Here is a 17991-nt window from a genome sequence, read left to right on the forward strand (position 1 = left end):
CGTAGTCAACGGGAACCGGAGTGAATTCAGATCTATGTTTAGCTAAGAAGTACTGTGACATATTGGAATATACATGAAAGAACTATAGAATTTTGTTTTAAACCAAAGCTCCTGAAGTGACTACTGATTAAAAAGGCACAGCTCAGAAGTTTAATACCGTATGCAATGAATCTCATCAGCAACGCCCGTTATATATTAATCAAACTTACTTTATTTTTTCTTTTTGACTCTGGTAAATAAAAATGTATTATCTTTATTACTTAATAGCTTCTTTTACATATAGGGACTTACATACAAATATTTAATTACATACCACACGTGTTTGAACTTACATACAAATTTTTGGTATAACTAGACATACATAAATGAAAAGTATATATGTAAATTATTTAACAGTGGCAAAATATTTTTGAAGCTTCTGTTGGTTTTGTGCATTCGAAAAAGTCGCAAATAAAATATGCATAAATCATTGAATACTAAATTTAAAAAAAAATACTTAACTAATATAAATTATATAACAAATATAATAATAGAAAAAACAATAAAATAAATAATACAATTTACAATTAAAAATGTATACATAAATGCATATGCAGACAGATGCATATAATAAAAAAGTAATTGAGAAACGGTATACACATACATAGTGGATGCAAATTGTATAAAATAAATTATTAATTAAAAACGTATATTATAAAATTGTGATTCTTCAAACATGAGGTATATCACCGCTGTTGTACGAATTTAGTACAGAAAATAATCATTGTGCTTAGTTTTATCGGTTACAAAGAAATGATAACAGATAAATATTTGCAAATTAAAATTTATAGAAAATTAAATAATCAAATATACAAATTTCGTAAAGTTTCGTTAAAAAAAATAAATACCGCAAATATTAACTAAAAAAGCCGATATATCTACATTTATTTGGATTTATGTTTATAATGCTAATTATTCGCAGTTATTATATTTCTTTAATTTAATATTTTTTCGTTCGTTTTATTAAAAAAAATAGTTTGTACGCAATACTTTACAGCTTCTTATGTGATGGCTTTATGTAGAAATAAGCGGATTTGCAGCATAAAAATAATTAACTTTGATAAAATTAATGAAGAAATAGGTAAGAATGGCTAATCTAAATGCCAAGTCAATATGTGCATCAATTTTGTGATGGCAGCAAAGTATTTGTAAAAACACACTTATAATATTTATATAGGTGCAATATAAAATTGTAGGGACGGTGTGGACTCTACTTCTTCAAGCAGGTATGAAGAAAAAATAATAATAAAAATACTTTTGTATGTACAAAAGTTTCATTTACACATGGAAAGTCAATAATTTGAATTAAGCTTTCATTAGCAGATGAGGTTCAGAGCGTAAGGAATCGGTTAAATATTGGGTTTTCATCGTCTTTTGAAAATAGCGTTTCTCGTTGGGTGAATTTACATTATATACTAGTGGACGAACACCTACGTTCCGCCATAACTCAGCAATGTGACTGTAAATAAATTAATATTTGATTGTAAATGATGTATTATTAAGTTTGTCGCATTAACGTACAGATTGAATTCTTCCTTGCTGACAAAAACAACACTAATTCCGATTACAGGCGCAATGATATTACGAAAAAAAGCGCCATAAATCGATGTTATGAGTGTTGACGCCTTCAAAAGTGCCAATGAAAGCGATTTCTCCGTCCAGAGTCCGCAAATCAATTCCGGTCGTGATTTACGTAACTGAAAATGTATTAGATTTGCTATTAAAGCACAAATTAAAAGATATAACAAGATAACACGTTAACTTCGGTTGCACCGAAGCTATAGAAAAGTTTGCATTCAAGAACATAATTTTGATCTGTCAATTTGTTCGATCACAATTTTTTTTACAGAGTGTACCTTCAGTCATATTAGCTAATAATCCATGTAGGATATCATGAAAATATCTCGTCAATTAAAAAGTTTTTTTTACAAGAACTTGATTTAAAGCGTTCAGTTTGTGAGACTGCTATATGCTAAAGTGATCCGATATAGGTTTCAATAAATTAGCAGCTTCTGGTGAAAAAGGACGAGTGCCAATTTCAAACCGATATCTCAAAAACTGAGAGACTAGTTCGCATATATTCAGGCAAAAGGACACACAGACGGAGATGGTTAAATCAACTTATAGGGTATCCGATATTACCTTCGGGTTGTTACAAACTTCATGGCAAACTCAATATACCCTGTTTTGGCCATGCTATTTATATCACTTTACCTGATAAATAGCGTATGGTGAACGACTAATGAGTATTGTGCGTGATGTGAATTGTGCATTAGATTTGATTGCAGCTCTCAACTGTTCCAACATGCGTACACTGTTGTCCAAAATGTGTAAAAATATAGTTATGCGGTGTTCTTCCTCCAAAATTAGCAATAATTCTTTAAGCGTAAGTATTTGTTCAGCTTCAAATTGTGAGCTACAAAAAAAAATAAGCCATCTTATACAAATGTTTGTACCATTAGCTACTTGCTAGCTTACCCTAAAGGATGTAGCTCTGTTATATTCAATTTGCGTAATTCGTCCAATGTATATTGTGCAATACCACCTAACAATCCGGCTCGTTCTAAAGTTGTGCGATTTACTATCACTATTTCACCACACGCTGTCAAACTGGCCTCCAGCAGTATGTTTCGATAGCCACGTGCCACACACTGGAATACATACAAAGGTGTACATATTATATGTTATTAAATGCATTAATATTCTTGCATAAAGTATCGCAGGATATAAGCCGGTTATATTGATTTTTCATTCTCATGTTAGCTGATGCAAATTTTGTGGTTATTATGTACCTTTTTGATTGCTGCTCTGGAGTTTTCGGGAGCATCATAACCCGCACCGCGGTTAGCTATAGGCCAGTAAGTTAGTTCTTCCGGTGCACAACCGCCAAGTAATCTAAGCAATCGTTTTTCATCCGGACTACGTAATTTAGCGAACTTAGAACCCACACAAGCGACCATCAGCACCAACGTCATCCAGGGGATACAGGCCGAGGCAAGATTGCAGGCAAACCAAAAAATATTAAAGAGCAGGGAAAGTAGTCGCGCCGAACACCATAACAGTTGGTAGAGCATTTTCAGCAGCGTCCACAATACGTTCAGGATTCTCATTCAGCTGCATATATATGTATGTATAAATTAAAGCAAATTGCACTTTATTGTATTATTTTCACTACCTTACCTGATACTCGAAAAACTTAAGTTTGCCAAACTGTATCCAAAATTGTGGCACAAGTTTATTTGCCACTCCCACTCGCACTAGTCGATCGTAGTTGTTAGCAATTTCTATTACCTCCTTTCAACTTCCTGCTAATTTATTGCACAGTATTCCCTTTCGACACGTTGTACTTAAATTGCTATTCCCACCCTCGAATTCAAAAAAACTTGTCAACCTTTAAAATCCGTTCACAGCTCCAAAGTAACTGTTAATTTCTGTTGCCAGGACATTCCACTATTAGCCGGTTTCCACACAATACACACCCTGGTTGGTAGACATAAATGACCTTATTCTCTAATCATTCAACTTTGTTGTTGTTCGTTAGGCAAATTTACTAATAAGAACTAAATATCTTAAAGATAGACAAATCAAAAGGGTCTAATAAGAACGTATGACAGTACCAAAGCAAAAGTTCTGATAAATAATATGTAAATACAAACATCGTTCGCCTCGCCATATAGACCGTCAAAAATATTCAAAAATAAAAAATGTGATATATAAATGAAAAGAATAATAATAATTAATTATTGATCTCTGCCTCAACTTTAGTTTTTGTATATTCAATTATCACATAGAATCACTTTTAGCTAGTTTCGTTAATGATGGGAACAATGTTATAATATTCAGATTAAATTTCAAAAATAAAAAGGTAGCACAACCCAATTAGTTGTAATGACGAAATGACCAAAAATAAGTAATTTATTTATATTTACTTGTACATTTTTTTTAATTATTTAACAAAAATACATAACCCTATTATAAAGTACAGTATGAAAGCAAATTCAATACGCGAATATGAGTGCGAAACAAAAGCCACTCAGCTGAGCAGTTGTTGAGAAAGTAAATCCGCGTGATAAGGGCAACTATATGTGAGATTTATTGAAAACAGCTGAAAGGAGGAGACATATTAGAAATATAAGAAAAACCTCCAAAATGAATTGTGATAAATCAGAGTACATAAGAAAATAGTCACAATCGCAGTAGTAAAATTTTTTGGAGAAGTTATCGCGAAGATTTAATTTTTAAGTACGCAATTTGTGTAAAAAAAAGTTTTCATTAAATATATAGTAAAAACTAGTGTGTTTGTAGAATCTGTTTCAAAGAAAACAATTGAACGAGCATAAAATGCCACTCAAGGAACGCAATATTGCCATGATGGGTTACAGCTCTGTGGGTAGGACATTAGGGTCGCTCACTTCCTGAATTCCAGATAGCAGAGATAATATAACAAATCCCCGTCGTACATTAATTTTTTATATTTATGTCGTAATTATTTATATTATCTCCTGAAATCTGTAAAAACAATGCGTATTTATATATCTATGTGAATACTCGAATACATTCTTTCTGATTTAATATGGATCTTTTGCATATTTGCTTTCTCTTACATTTTTAATTTTACGTTCCTTCGTTGGGGCTAATGATCTACGATGTCTTTTGTTGTTGCCTGTAACTGCCTAGGCAAATCATCATTGTGCATACAATTTGTTGAGGGTCAATTTGTGGACTCCTACGATCCGACAATTGAGAACAGTAAGTACATATACAAATATTGGAAAATTGTGAATCATAATTAAAAGGTTAGAGTTGAAGAATATATCAATATGGATGCAAGGAATAGTCATATATTATTTTTAAAGCATGAAGATACGCACATGTTTCTTTTACGAGTAGGTTACGCAAATTTTTAATGAATGACATCGATGTGCGGTATGTGATTAATCTTTAATGTTATCGCTGTGACTGTTGACCTCGCCTAAATGAAATAAGTACACTCTAAATGAATTGAAATAGTTAGGTATATAAAATGTACAATATAGATTTGTATTTTGTCATTACTTTATTCGCAAAAATTCCGTACTATGTAACTCGCTCATGGCTAATTTCAATAACTCAGAAATAAATAACAATAACAATGGGAAGTTGTTTGACGAGTGATCCGCTGTATACTGTATACCAGTTTCTTAAAAACCTTGAAGAAAATTACGTTCTTGGACTTTATTATTCTAAAATTCTTATACCGTAATTCCTAATTTCTTACTTAAATTTTTGTGTTATTTATAAATAAATAATGTAAATATTGGGCGTAATTTATAAAAAATAAGCGATATATATGTACATACATATGTATGTATGTATACGCAAGTATAGACGTGAGCGTGGAAATAATTTTGTAGGAAATTTAAGTTAATTACATATGTATGTATGTTTGTATCATGATTCTATAATTGAATCATGGTTTGATTATTAGCAAATTCATAAGGTTTCTAACTTTAATGATTTTCATGCGCATTTAAATGTGTTTCTTGTTTTGAAATGGTCGTCCGTCTAGGCAAAACCAAAAACTTTAAATCTCAAAAGGATACTAACATAAAACCGAAATCTAAAATATACATATGAAAGTAAATCACTATGAATTATATTATCGTGAAGCTACCACAATTATATTACAAAATTTTGTTGTATTGGAAAGTATATACATACATATAGTGGCACAATTAATATACCACACAATATATCTAATTACTTTTTCTCTCATAGCCTTTACGAAAATAGCTCGAGTGAATTCGCAGGACTACGATGTCAAAGTTGTTGATACAGCTGGACAAGATGAGTACAGCATATTCCCTGTGCAATATAGCATGGACTTCCACGGATATGTTCTTGTCTATTCGATAACCAGTCAAAAGTCTTTTGAAGTGATCAAAATTATCTACGAAAAGTTGTTGGATGTAATGGGAAAGAAATAGTAAATAAAACAATATACAAATTTAGTTTCTATTTTCTTTACCAAATACCATACATGTATTATTTTTCAGTGTACCTGTTGTATTAGTTGGAAACAAAACCGATCTACACCAAGAGCGCATGGTGTCTACTGAAGAAGGGCGTAAATTAGCTGAATCATGGCGAGCTATATTTTTGGAAACTTCAGCTAAGCAAAATGAGGTAGATAGTCAAAAAATTATATTTTAATTTGTGTTAAAAGTGTCACATTTTAGTCTGTTGCTGACATATTTCATCGACTTCTCATATCCATTGAGAGTGAAAATGGTAATCCACAGGAAAAGAGCAATTGCATTATTTCGTGAGAGCATTCAGCCGTAAATAACTGGTCACAACAAAAACAACGCCCTATTCCAATTTCCACTGCAGCATTAATCTACATAATAGCAGCAGCAACATTAACTGGTACACCTAAAACATTAAATAAGACCATATCACAGTTGATCAGTGCGAACGAACTACAGAAGGAAGCGCTCCATGGAAAGCTGCAGTGCATTGTAGGCGTGGTTGAAGCCGTGGTCGCGTATATGTGTGAACTATTTGAATGCGTAGGTGAGAATGTGTGTGCGAATTTTTCTTATAACCCCCAGGGTAGCTGCCAAATTTTATGCTTGGCACTATCGAAACAAAACATGATTCATAAGTAAATAGGTAATTCCGCGAATTTCACTGCATCGTTTAGCGTTGTAGATTGAAAGTTTAAAGTAATTAAAGTTATCACATTTAAAAATACTATACTGTATACTTGATTGAATATTGCACATTAAATTTTACGTTGCTTTACTTTACAAGAGACTAACTTCATTCTCTTTTACTACAAAACTAATAAATTTTACAGAATTATAATTTTTTCTTCGGCAGTAGTTATAGTGTAAAATATTATTTTTTATATTAAATGTAGTTACTTTTTAGTCTCTTGTATAATTTTTTCAATGTGTATAATTAATGTCAACAAATGACTTTTACTAAAACATCATTTTCTCAGCTATAAGGAATAAAAGAATAGAAGCATAGAAAATAAAGAATCATAAGAACAGAAATAAAAACATAATATAATAGTCTTTGTTTCAACTACTTCAACAATAGAACAATAAACTATTAAACATGGTCATTGAAATAAATTAAATTTAATTATATTTAAATGAAACAATTTTATATTTAAGTTGAGTAGAATTAATTATTTATTGTTAGGATCTCCTAACTTTTTTCATTAAACACTTTAAATATGCTTATATAATTCTTTTTTTTTTAAATTATCAAACTTAAACATGCTTGGTGAAAATAATTTTTTTATGTGAAAGAAACGACTCCTTAAAAATTGGAATAAACAAAATATATTTGAATGTTTTATAGATTAAAAAAACTTTGTGTAGAGAACTTATTCAGCAATATATTTTATTTTTATTGATTAATCTTTATATTTTAGTTATTCAAAAAGGGAAAATATTAAATTTTATACCTATGCTCTGTGTCATTAATAATCTAAGAAGGTTTGTTCTATCCATTGAAATAGGAAATAAAATGAATTATTACTTAAAACTTTAACTCTTTTAATACTTTTTTAAAGTTGCGACACTAGAAACTCGAACTACTATGAATTCTTGAATCGGCAATAGAAATCAAATTTCCTTCAATAACTCGTAGTCCCTGGAAGTTTTTTGTGGATTATGGTGATTTGAGTTAGGGGAGTTCAGCTATATTTCATTTTAAGAGAAATTTGGACGAATTTTTGATTAGTTGCTTGGCAACCCTAATAAATGACTCACAGCAAATTTTTGCTCGTACTATCTTTTAACTGCCGTTTTGTGTGAAAGAAAGATGAAAAACATATATTGCTTTCATTCTAACATATACAATTGAAAGGGTATGTTATATTTGTCTTGTTTGCTCAACAAACAAGGCAATTGTAAAAAGGTAATTAAGAAAATGTTTCATATAATTGCATTTTTGAAACGACACAACACGAAAGTGCTATTGTTGCGGATGTGTGAAAAGATTTTTATGAAGTTAATGAAAAATAATTTCTACAAGCTGCATAATTATAATAAAGGAAACATATTTCCATAATAACTTACAAGTTGTGAATAGTGTCCTCTATTAAGTTAAGGTCAGAAATTGTATTGTACAATGTTTTTCTGGAAACCACAACATTAGTGAATTTAAAGGTGTAGTTGTCATTGTGACGAATTATTTTTGTAGCCCGAATGCCAGAGAACTTGCATAAATTAAAGATATAATAAAACGGTACGAAAACATCGAAATTCATTTTATATAATTTAAATAAGGCTTAATTTTTGGATCATAATTTCGTGTTTATTCTACCGCGATATAAATACAATCAGAATAACCACCGCGTATAATCGTTGGCGATTCCATCAACATTTTTGTGTCGTTGCTGCTAGCAAAACGCAGCTGTTCGTCATCAGCAAAGCGGGCGGGTAAAAAGAGGTTCTTTATTGTGTTGTTGCTTTATAGAATCGAATAAGCCTTGTGTGCACAAAAAGACAAGTTTTAAATATATGTGTGAAGGGTATAAATCAGTTCCGTTGTCCTGTGGATGTTGGTGTGCATACATCAATAGTGAAGTGTAACAGGTATGTATAGTTCTTGAGCTTAGCGATTTAAATTCTGTATTTGTTCTTAAAACATCTTACCCTGTTTTGGCGAGAGTAATATGTTAGCTGTCATCGAAATATCTTAACGGTAGGCCCAATGAGGTAATTAGTATCGTGCGAGACTTGTTGCATGTGCAATAATTTGCTTATGAAGTTAGCATGGACTTTTTCGAAGATCTAACTACGTATCGATGGAAACATGGAAATTAGTCTAAGTTAATCATACAATCAGGATGATCGGAATCAAGAGAGATATCTTTCCCAAATTCTGTTTTCTAGCTCCTCGGGCGTTGCTAGTTAATTAGCGTAAACCTTTAATTTAATAAACCCCCGGGAAAATAATCTAGAGTAGTTTAATGGCCAATTCAAATAGAAATTTTGAGACATTTGTTTAGACAGAAAAATACGACGTACGATTTTGTATGAGTACGTTCACATATAAAGTTTTTGACGCGAAGCCAAACAAAATGTTGGACTACTTCCACCTTTTTACGCTTTGCCAAGCCACAGTCGGGATTTATATTAAGGAAGAGACTAAAAGCAAAGCGTTGTGAAGGGAAGTTTTATATGAATTGGTCGTAAACATTTCTCGAATTAACTCCAAATTTTGCACGCAATGTTTCCATGTTTTTTTTCGGGTAATGTCATATTTAATCATGTTGTATAATGTGACATGACGAGATGGCAAACCTTACGGAAAACACTGACAAAATTTGACAGAGATCGGTAAACAAACATGACCGCCACGAGCTGTCAAAATCACATAATACCTATGGGTAGACGCTGTATAACTATTCCTAAACATGGAAGCAGCATGGAAGTGAATAAATTGTACTGTTTGAAAACCTGTTAGTAATTTGTTTTTAATTTATCGTTTTTATTCGTTATTACAATTTGCCTCAATTTTCTCATCATGGATTAAAGTGCATATACATTTATAAAAACTATGTATATAGATAAATTGTAGATATGTCTGTTAACATTTACATTCGTTTTTTGTCGGTTAGTGTAATATTTATCTTCGTGTTTCATGTATAATATCAAAATGTAGATAAAATTTGCGAAATGAAAATTAGAAGCAGTCGAAGTAAACTTTAACAACTGATGTACAGTATTGGACAAAACATTTGCAACTGAAATATGATTATGAAAATACTGTCGTTTCACAGACCATAATTGCCGGAGACTTTATTTTAACTTTTTATTAAATATTGGATGTTGATTAAAGTAAACAAAACGAATTTATTAAAATTTCACAGTTTTTTATTTAATGTAATAAAAATCGATGTAACATCTATAGTACATATTCAATAAGAAAAAAAACAACTGAAAGAAAACGGCATATTATTTTTAGTAAAATAAAAGCAAATCCTTAGATTTTGTGGCAAACTCATTACTGTTGTTGTTATTGTAGTGGCAGAATTCTGTTGAGTTGACAGTCGATTGGTTAAAAAATTCGGGTCAGTTCCGGTTATGTCGACCCGACTGTTGTGGGCATGGGCAAACTCATTACTCCCTATCACTGCTTTAAATCGCCATGGCAATGAAACGATGAATTGGGGTATATTTATCCATATCTCAGAACCCTTTTTTGGAAAAATTGATCAGTATTTGCCACATTACTGCCATAAATTCTCTTTTTTACATTTTCCCAAAAATTTTCTCCCCAAATCAGAAGCAGAAAGCATCCCCAATCTCCTTTGCCAATTGCAGCTATCTTTTTCATGAAATTAATTTAAGTCATTGTACGTTTGTATGTTTGCTTTCTCGCTGTTTGTTTTACGCCGATGCTTCCAAAGGTGAATTTAATTAGTACAATTGCACATGCCTATTTGCCTTGACAGTTTCTCATTGTGAATTTCAAATATTGTTGCTTTCACTTCGTACCACACCCCCTCGCCATTACTTTATTTTTACAGTTCACTTGTTACTTGTACCATAGGTTGCACAACACTGTTCGTTCATATTAACAAGAACGGTATCACTTAGGTATTGTACGATGCAGCTCCCACGCGCGTGATTTTTATTCCTTTATTTTGAAAATACGCTCAAGAATTTATCTTAATTGCTTTAACTGTTGTCGAAAGTTCTATTGTAATTTACATAGTTTTCATATCTCGAGTGTCGGTTAGTGCCTGTCAAAATAATTAAATTATGATCTGTTATATGTATCTACTTAATTTGATAGGAAAATCAAAATATAAAAAACTTTAATAATTGCTTATTGTTGCTTTCCATAATCATTTCGGGTGAGAACGGCCTCCTTTTAATTTGTCCCAATAGACGATATGTAAATAGTGGAAATACATGTAAAAGTATATAAATATGCCGGCATTTCTTCAAGTGCTTTTAACTTTTTCACCCATGTTTATGTTATGGTTCTTTTTTAAACGATTTATGTGGTTTGGTAAATATACATATATTATATATGTATAGGCAAGTTTTACTATCATCATCGCTCCATTTACGCTTAGTTTTTTTTTTTTATTAAATTATTTACACATGGAAATGTTTGAGTTTTTTTTAAATATATTTCATGTATTGCACGTTTGCACGACCTTGAGATGCATCAACCACACAAACAATTAACTCACTGTGAATTGCCGTGTGTCTGCATATTTGTAAAAACTTACATATGTATGTATGTAGTAACACATATGACTAGCAATAATCGTAGAGCTGCTCACAAAACCTACATTTCGTTGTAATACTTTTGTTTATGTAATTAAAAGCTATTTAAGTATTGTACTTATAATTAGACATACTATGTGAAGCGCTAAGGTATGTATGTATATATGTATGTACATATATAAATGTAATTTTTATAGTAAAATACATGTTTCTGGGCCGTAAAAATGCAAAATTAAATTTAAAATACTTCTATTTTACATTCCAAAAATCAGACATGAAAATGACTTTGTATCTCGAGGTGAAAATGTATTCACTCAATAAACCGAATTTACAAGCTTTCCCCATTTCAAACATACATAAATATGTACATACATACATACATATATACATAAGTTTTAGTATGTTAGTTTGTCATAGATTTTATTTTTTCAAGTTTTATATTCACTTTTTTCGCTAATTTTGTGTTTGGTTAATTGTCGAAGTTCCATTTACATAATTACCGTTTTTTTTAAACAAAGTTGGTAGTAATTATCACACAAACACTCAATTTTTAATTATCCACGATAGTTTTGAAGAGAGGTTTTACAGATTTCTACTTTCTCCCCTAATATATGTAAATCTTAATTCTTATTTTTGTGCTTCTAAAAACTCCTGGAAATGTACATAAGTATATGTATATATATTGTATATTTTTTAATAATATATTGCGATGTAAACAAAATTCCGCTTTCGTCATTTTAATACTACACAAACACATCCTACATTCGTATGTTAGCAAATATTTAGTCGCAACAGCATGTACGAAAGAATGAATGTCAAAGCCACCATCCAACCCTCTATACACCTCCCTAGTTCTACTTATGTACAAAAAACATCCAATTGTACATACATATGTTCAAACATTTCATTCGTTCTTATTTTCCACGTCGCGAATTTGTATGTGTTTTATTTAAAAAATGCAAATAACCCGCGATACCCGTGCCCGGCACGATGGAACACGAGTAAGTAAAGTGACAGACCAGTCAAACAATAGTCGGTCGGCCAAATTACATGCCTGTATGTCGCTAGCGGCAGTTGACGATAATGCAATGGCCTCAAAAACCGGAATGTGTTATCAGAAAATAGGCAGCAATCAAAGAAATAAAAATATGTATACATATGCACATACATATATATAAAAACAAAGAAAGTAACAAAAATAGTCTATACTTGTATATACATTTATATTTTTATTCATTATATTATTTGAAATCGAGTCTAAACAACCGATAAAATTTGGTAAGATGGGAAAAATGTCTAACATTTGAGTGTGTGGAATTAAACGTCAATATCTTTCTAGTGGCGCATAAAATGCAGTCGATAACAGTATAATTTTTAGAAAACAACGAACGAATGACAATTATGCCAATAGCTTCCGTCGAACCGGACGGCACCAACGCAAGACAATATATTTGCTGTGATCATTTTGAGATTGTCTCAAAACACCATGACTTTAATAAGCGGGAACTATAAATTGTACACAATTTTCTTGACAAATTTTATGAAATCTTGTTCGTTTATCAGAGATAATTTGAAATATTACCAAAATTGTCCATGTCCGGTCATTGGAACTTACTTCATGTCCGGTAATAAAAATTGGCTTAATATGCAAATAATAATAAAAACGTTATGTTCATGAAATTCGTTCAGTTATGGGAGATGTCCGGCTATGAGGACTATCCGTGATGGGAAATTTCGGTGCATACGTCTTTTGGATGAAGGAGTGTGTTTTAGTGATTTTTGTACCAGAAACAACGCCACAATCATGTATCGGCTCGGCCCTCTATTTCACTTGATTAAGTTCTGCGACTGTTTTTGTTGTTTTCAATACAGAATAACCCTTGATAATAGAGAAATGCGTAAATGATTGAATACGCATCACGAATCTAAACATCTGTTACCCAATTGATTTGCCCTCAAGAAGTCGCAGTTGGTGTGATCAATCAAATAAATATAGAGGCTCTAAAATGATTTATTTGTCATAATTTAAATTGCAAAATAACAGTTTCAATTACGTCGCCTATCGGTCATTCCCACTAACTCGTAAACAAACGTACATATCTACACAAATTTATAGCATAAATATACCATACATACATATACATACATTTTATATACCTATATATGTATGGGTATATATTAAGTAATTTTATTATAGTGGCGCCTATTGTGTCACCAGGGATCACCTCTCGCGTTTGAGTATTTTATTTCATTTACAAGCTGTTGTCTGGCCACACAATTTGTTGGGGTGTTTTCTCCTGATAAGGGGTGTCATAGCTAAATTTATTGGTATTCCTATCTCGATAATAAATATTTTCTATAAACATAATCGAAATTGCGGTGTAAAATCCCAAACACAGGCGAATTGGTGCGCATTTCCTGAAATTTCAAACTAATATATAGTATACATATATGTGTTGTTATTATTAAAATTTCATGTAAATACATATGTATGTTTATTAATTCAAATTTAATATGTGTAGTCCCAATATAAATTTGTCGGAGCATCTGATTAATTCACATCTCTAGGCAACTAGTTAGATATACATATATATATTTATGCTCTAATAAGCTAAAATATTATTTTTTTACCACTTTCAGTTTTTATTCGCAAATACTCCTGCATAACTCATTTTCAAATTTTCTGTGCTTTTTTCATGCAAATGCCATACAGAACTTATTTGTATAAGAACATAACATATAATTTCATTAGAAAAACAACTCTTCAATAATGTGTTTTCAGTCTCAAAACTCTATCATAATCCCGTACTTGAAACAAAAATATAATTTTGAAAGTCTTGAAAGACAATTAGCGTATGCTATTCTATGTGATGGTTTATGTAATATAATACATCATACCTTAGAAGTTCGTTGTGGAATCTTTTATACATTCGCAGTAAGAAACGATGTTCCGATGCGAACAAAGGAATTTGCATTTTTTTTTTTATTAATATTTCAACAATCTAGTGATTTTGCGCAATATATAGTTTAAATGTAGTCATTTGTACTTACGTTCATTATAATAATTGTTTTAGGAATTCGATTTAAAGGGTGGAGACCTCAACTGCAGATTTCCTGCAAACCACCGACGTCTACTGATTGCATGCGTCTGTGCTTTATTTATTTACACCGTCATCGTTGTTGACTTTCTTATCAGCTGAAAGTTAAATGGGCGAATTTTTGCGATGCATAAACAGTTTAACGACAACAATTTCAAAGTGAATACAAATTTCTCAGAGCGCTGCGAAATATTTATTATTTACTACTTTTTTTTATAATTTCATAAGACCATTACTGAGAATTGGTTTTTATTTTGATTGTGTCGCCCGACAGAAAAAATTATCAGTATTTTTGTATTGTCCTGTGGAATTTCTTAAATTGTATTTATTAAAATTAACACAAAGTGAGTGCAGTGTCTACAGTGACTGAGTTAGAGTGACTAACTGTATTTACTACATACATATTTAAAACAAATATTTATTAACACTTGTTTTTCCAGAAGTTTGCAGAATCACTACCTGCTCTTGTTTGAGATATTAGAATCCGTATAAAAATGACGATTCCATCGCGTCCAGCGCCTGCACCACCAGTGGCCCGCGGTCAAAATGCTGCCGCCGGTGCTAATGCAAGTATCGAACAACTACGCATACAATTACAACAACAACAGATACATCAGCAACAGAATCGTGGCGTACAGAAATTGACTATAAGTCTACCACCACCACCGAAAGGTTCGACTGCAACGCCCATGGTTAATCGCAATAACAGTATCAGTAGCAACAACAACTATAACAGTTTTAACATGGACAGTAATCAGTCGGCGATAACACGAAAGTTTCCACAAGCACGCTACACGCCCACCACAAATTGGGAGGATGATCCTTTCGGTGCCAATGCAGCAGCTGCTGCTAATACAAATGGCAATGGCAAAAAGGTGCCTCCACCACGGCCACCACCACCGAAAGTGCAAGTAAATGGTCGTAGAGCGCCTCAACCACCATCCACGCATTCAACAAAGTTGCTGAGCAACATTTTCAGGAGCAAAAAAAGCAGTAGTAGTATTAGCAACAATAATAATAAAGCAAATAAGATATATGGTGTCAGCAGTGGAGTTTATGCCGTTAACAACACATCCGTGTCAACAACAAACAGCAGTAGCACAACAACGTGGGGCACTACAAGCAATGCTACAAATAGTCAAAGTTGGCAGGCTAATTGGAACAACAGTTACTCGTCCACATCGCTTACATCTCTGGGTGCTGTAAATCCAGGTGGCACAGGTGTGCCGAGCACAACCGAAGCACAACTGATCAGTTTCGATTCACCACCAAGTTCGCCAACATTCACACAGAAGTCCAATAGCGATTGCCTCAGCGTAGATAGTTTCAGTTCGGATTCGAATTTCAGTTCGCCGAATAATGGTAGTGTCTCCCAACCGGAAAGCGGCTTCGAGGATGACTTTAGTGCACGCAGTCGTCCAGCTACTACCAGTCCGCTGGATCCTTGGGAAGCTTTTGATAGCGGTTTCAATACGGCGGTCGACAGTATTTATGGTAGTACAACAGCAACGAATAGCATCGGTACTGCACCGGTACGCAATCTCAACACCATCAATTCGCGCATTCAATCAAGTAACGATAATCCGCTCTGTAATGGAAAGAGTCTCCTACCACCGACGCCCACACTGAGTGTACCAACTATTATCAAACCAAAAGTATCCCAGAAACCACGTGCACCTAAACCGCCGATGTTGCAGAAATCGCAGTTCACACATGGTAATGATACATCACTAACGCCACCATCGCCTCCAATGCCGATATGTGCGCCACCACCGCCACCGAACGGTGTATCATTGCTGGACGTCATATCAGGAAAAGCGGATGCATTGCAATTGAATGGTGCCATTAATGGTAACTTGGGTCTTGGCGCTGGTGTAGAGGAAACTAGGCCCCATGGCATTGCGCTATACGCCTTTGATGGTATCGAAGAGGGTGATCTCAGTTTTCGGGTGTGTATGAAGTCTTTTGCTCTCTCATTTTCAAGTTTTTGATTAATATTATTTCGTTTTTATGAATTTGCAGGAGAACGAGAAAATCTATATATTGGAGCAGGTGAGCGCTGAATGGTATCGTGGTCGTACGCGCTCTGGCTGTGAAGGGATTTTCCCAATAAACTATATCGATGTAAAAGTCCCATTAGTAGAGGAAAATGCCAAAACTAAACCGTTACATGTACGATGCCTCTACAATTTCCCAGCCGAGTATGACGGCGATTTGGCTTTGACGGTAGGTCTAACAGTTTACTGTTATTACAGTATTTATAACTTTACTCTTGGATTGTTTATACATCATTTTTATTAAAAATCACATTTTTTACTAATTGCAGCAAAATGAAATAGTGACCATACTCTACAAAATTAATGAAGACTGGCTTTATGGTGAAGTGGATGGCCGACAAGGCCAATTTCCAGCGAATTTCATTGAATACTTACCCGAAAACATACCGATGGCATAAGCAAGAAGTTTGAAATGTATTGCTATACTATACTATACAAATATTGCATACATATTTACATGATGATAACTATAAAATGCCCGAAATATTACGCACTTAAAAAACTTATGTATTTGAAATACCTTTTACACAGCACGTGTCCATCTTACGAATTGTAGTACCCGTAGTTTATATATAAAATAATGTACTTGTGGAAGTAAAAAGTTGTGTCTCGAAAGTCTTGAGGATGGCGTAAAGTGTAGAGTGCTTGCTACTTGGAATTGAAAATAACACGAACATGTTTGAATGTGAAGGCTGCAACAAATAAATACTTTCTTTAGATAGGAGTTACATTTACATTTATAAGAGTAAAAAAAAACTGAATGTGCGATACGCATGTAGATGTATGAACTTTAAGTGATGTAGTGTTTAACTAATGCACTGCAATGGTTCTAGTTATTAACCGTAACAATATTCAAATCAAGCATCACACTGATTGTCATATCAAACAACATTTTTCCAACGCAAAAACCGAAAACCGATATCGATATCAAAGCTTTTTATACTAGTATTTAAGGGCGTAGTAAATGTAAAGAATTATCGTCCGCATCACACGCTTAAACCTAAGTAATGAAACTATTGAATTTGTTCCACACACAAACGTAACTATAATTTATACTTATACTTAAATAAACCATAAAATATAAATAGTACATACACACACACACACACACACACACACACAAATAATTGTTTGCAGACGTTGGTCATATAAATATGTGGTCTTGCGAAGAAAAGTTATCAAAATGTATTCATTTATTGTAAGATTATCTTTAAATTTGAAAATCGTCGCAAAAGTAAATGTGATTGTGTATAAAAACAAATATTAAGGCAAACAGATTATTTAAATCTTAAATCAATAGGCGCTTGTTAAACTGTTTCATTTTTTTGATAGTTATTTGTTAATAATTTTCTTATAATGTTACGCGCAAATATAAGTTGAATACATATAAATATATATATGTATATATATATATTATTTATATTAAGTAATCTTATTAGTTGGAGTACACGCAGGTACGATTAAATTAATAAATGCAGCACATATATGATTATACATAAAATATACGACAAAATAAATATATACATATACAACAATAACTAATTGCTT

At 32.5% G+C, this 17991-nt stretch overlaps 3 protein-coding genes and 1 long non-coding RNA gene across 5 annotated transcripts; 2 read left to right on the plus strand and 2 right to left on the minus strand.

Annotated features, from left to right (window-relative positions):
- Nucleotides 1–969: 969 nt before the first annotated feature.
- LOC120775039 (glycerophosphodiester phosphodiesterase 1) lies at nt 970–3633 on the minus strand. The gene is made up of 6 exons (XM_040105012.1): nt 3220–3633; nt 2832–3153; nt 2518–2690; nt 2254–2455; nt 1561–1736; nt 970–1498 (listed from the first exon to the last, which is right to left on the minus strand). Exons 2-6 carry the CDS (start codon nt 3147–3149, stop codon nt 1345–1347), a joined length of 1023 nt encoding a protein of 340 aa, XP_039960946.1. The 5' UTR covers nt 3150–3153; nt 3220–3633; the 3' UTR covers nt 970–1344.
- A 577-nt stretch (nt 3634–4210) lies between these two features.
- On the plus strand, nt 4211–6678 carry LOC120775045 (GTP-binding protein Rheb homolog). Its single transcript, XM_040105024.1, has 5 exons — nt 4211–4429; nt 4717–4788; nt 5797–6004; nt 6075–6204; nt 6258–6678. The coding sequence occupies exons 1-5, from the start codon at nt 4381–4383 to the stop codon at nt 6345–6347; spliced, it is 549 nt and encodes a 182-aa protein (XP_039960958.1). The 5' UTR covers nt 4211–4380; the 3' UTR covers nt 6348–6678.
- Nucleotides 6679–7984: 1306 nt separating this feature from the next.
- On the plus strand, nt 7985–17514 carry LOC120782461 (hybrid signal transduction histidine kinase M). 2 transcript variants are annotated; one of them, XM_040114752.1, is made up of 4 exons: nt 7985–8636; nt 14827–16335; nt 16409–16612; nt 16713–17514. In XM_040114752.1, exons 2-4 carry the CDS (start codon nt 14881–14883, stop codon nt 16839–16841), a joined length of 1788 nt encoding a protein of 595 aa, XP_039970686.1. In that variant the 5' UTR covers nt 7985–8636; nt 14827–14880; the 3' UTR covers nt 16842–17514. The 2 variants fall into 2 exon arrangements, with proteins under 2 accessions (XP_039970686.1, XP_039970687.1); XM_040114753.1 differs by having other exon boundaries at nt 14830–16335.
- Nucleotides 9899–12075, minus strand: LOC120782464. Its single transcript, XR_005706255.1, has 2 exons — nt 11789–12075; nt 9899–10792 (listed from the first exon to the last, which is right to left on the minus strand). It is a non-coding gene; the product is annotated as an uncharacterized LOC120782464 (long non-coding RNA).
- Nucleotides 17515–17991: the final 477 nt, after the last annotated feature.

Source organism: Bactrocera tryoni, chromosome 1, assembly GCF_016617805.1.
Source record: "Bactrocera tryoni isolate S06 chromosome 1, CSIRO_BtryS06_freeze2, whole genome shotgun sequence".
In the NCBI taxonomy this organism is placed as follows: Eukaryota; Metazoa; Arthropoda; class Insecta; order Diptera; family Tephritidae; genus Bactrocera; species Bactrocera tryoni.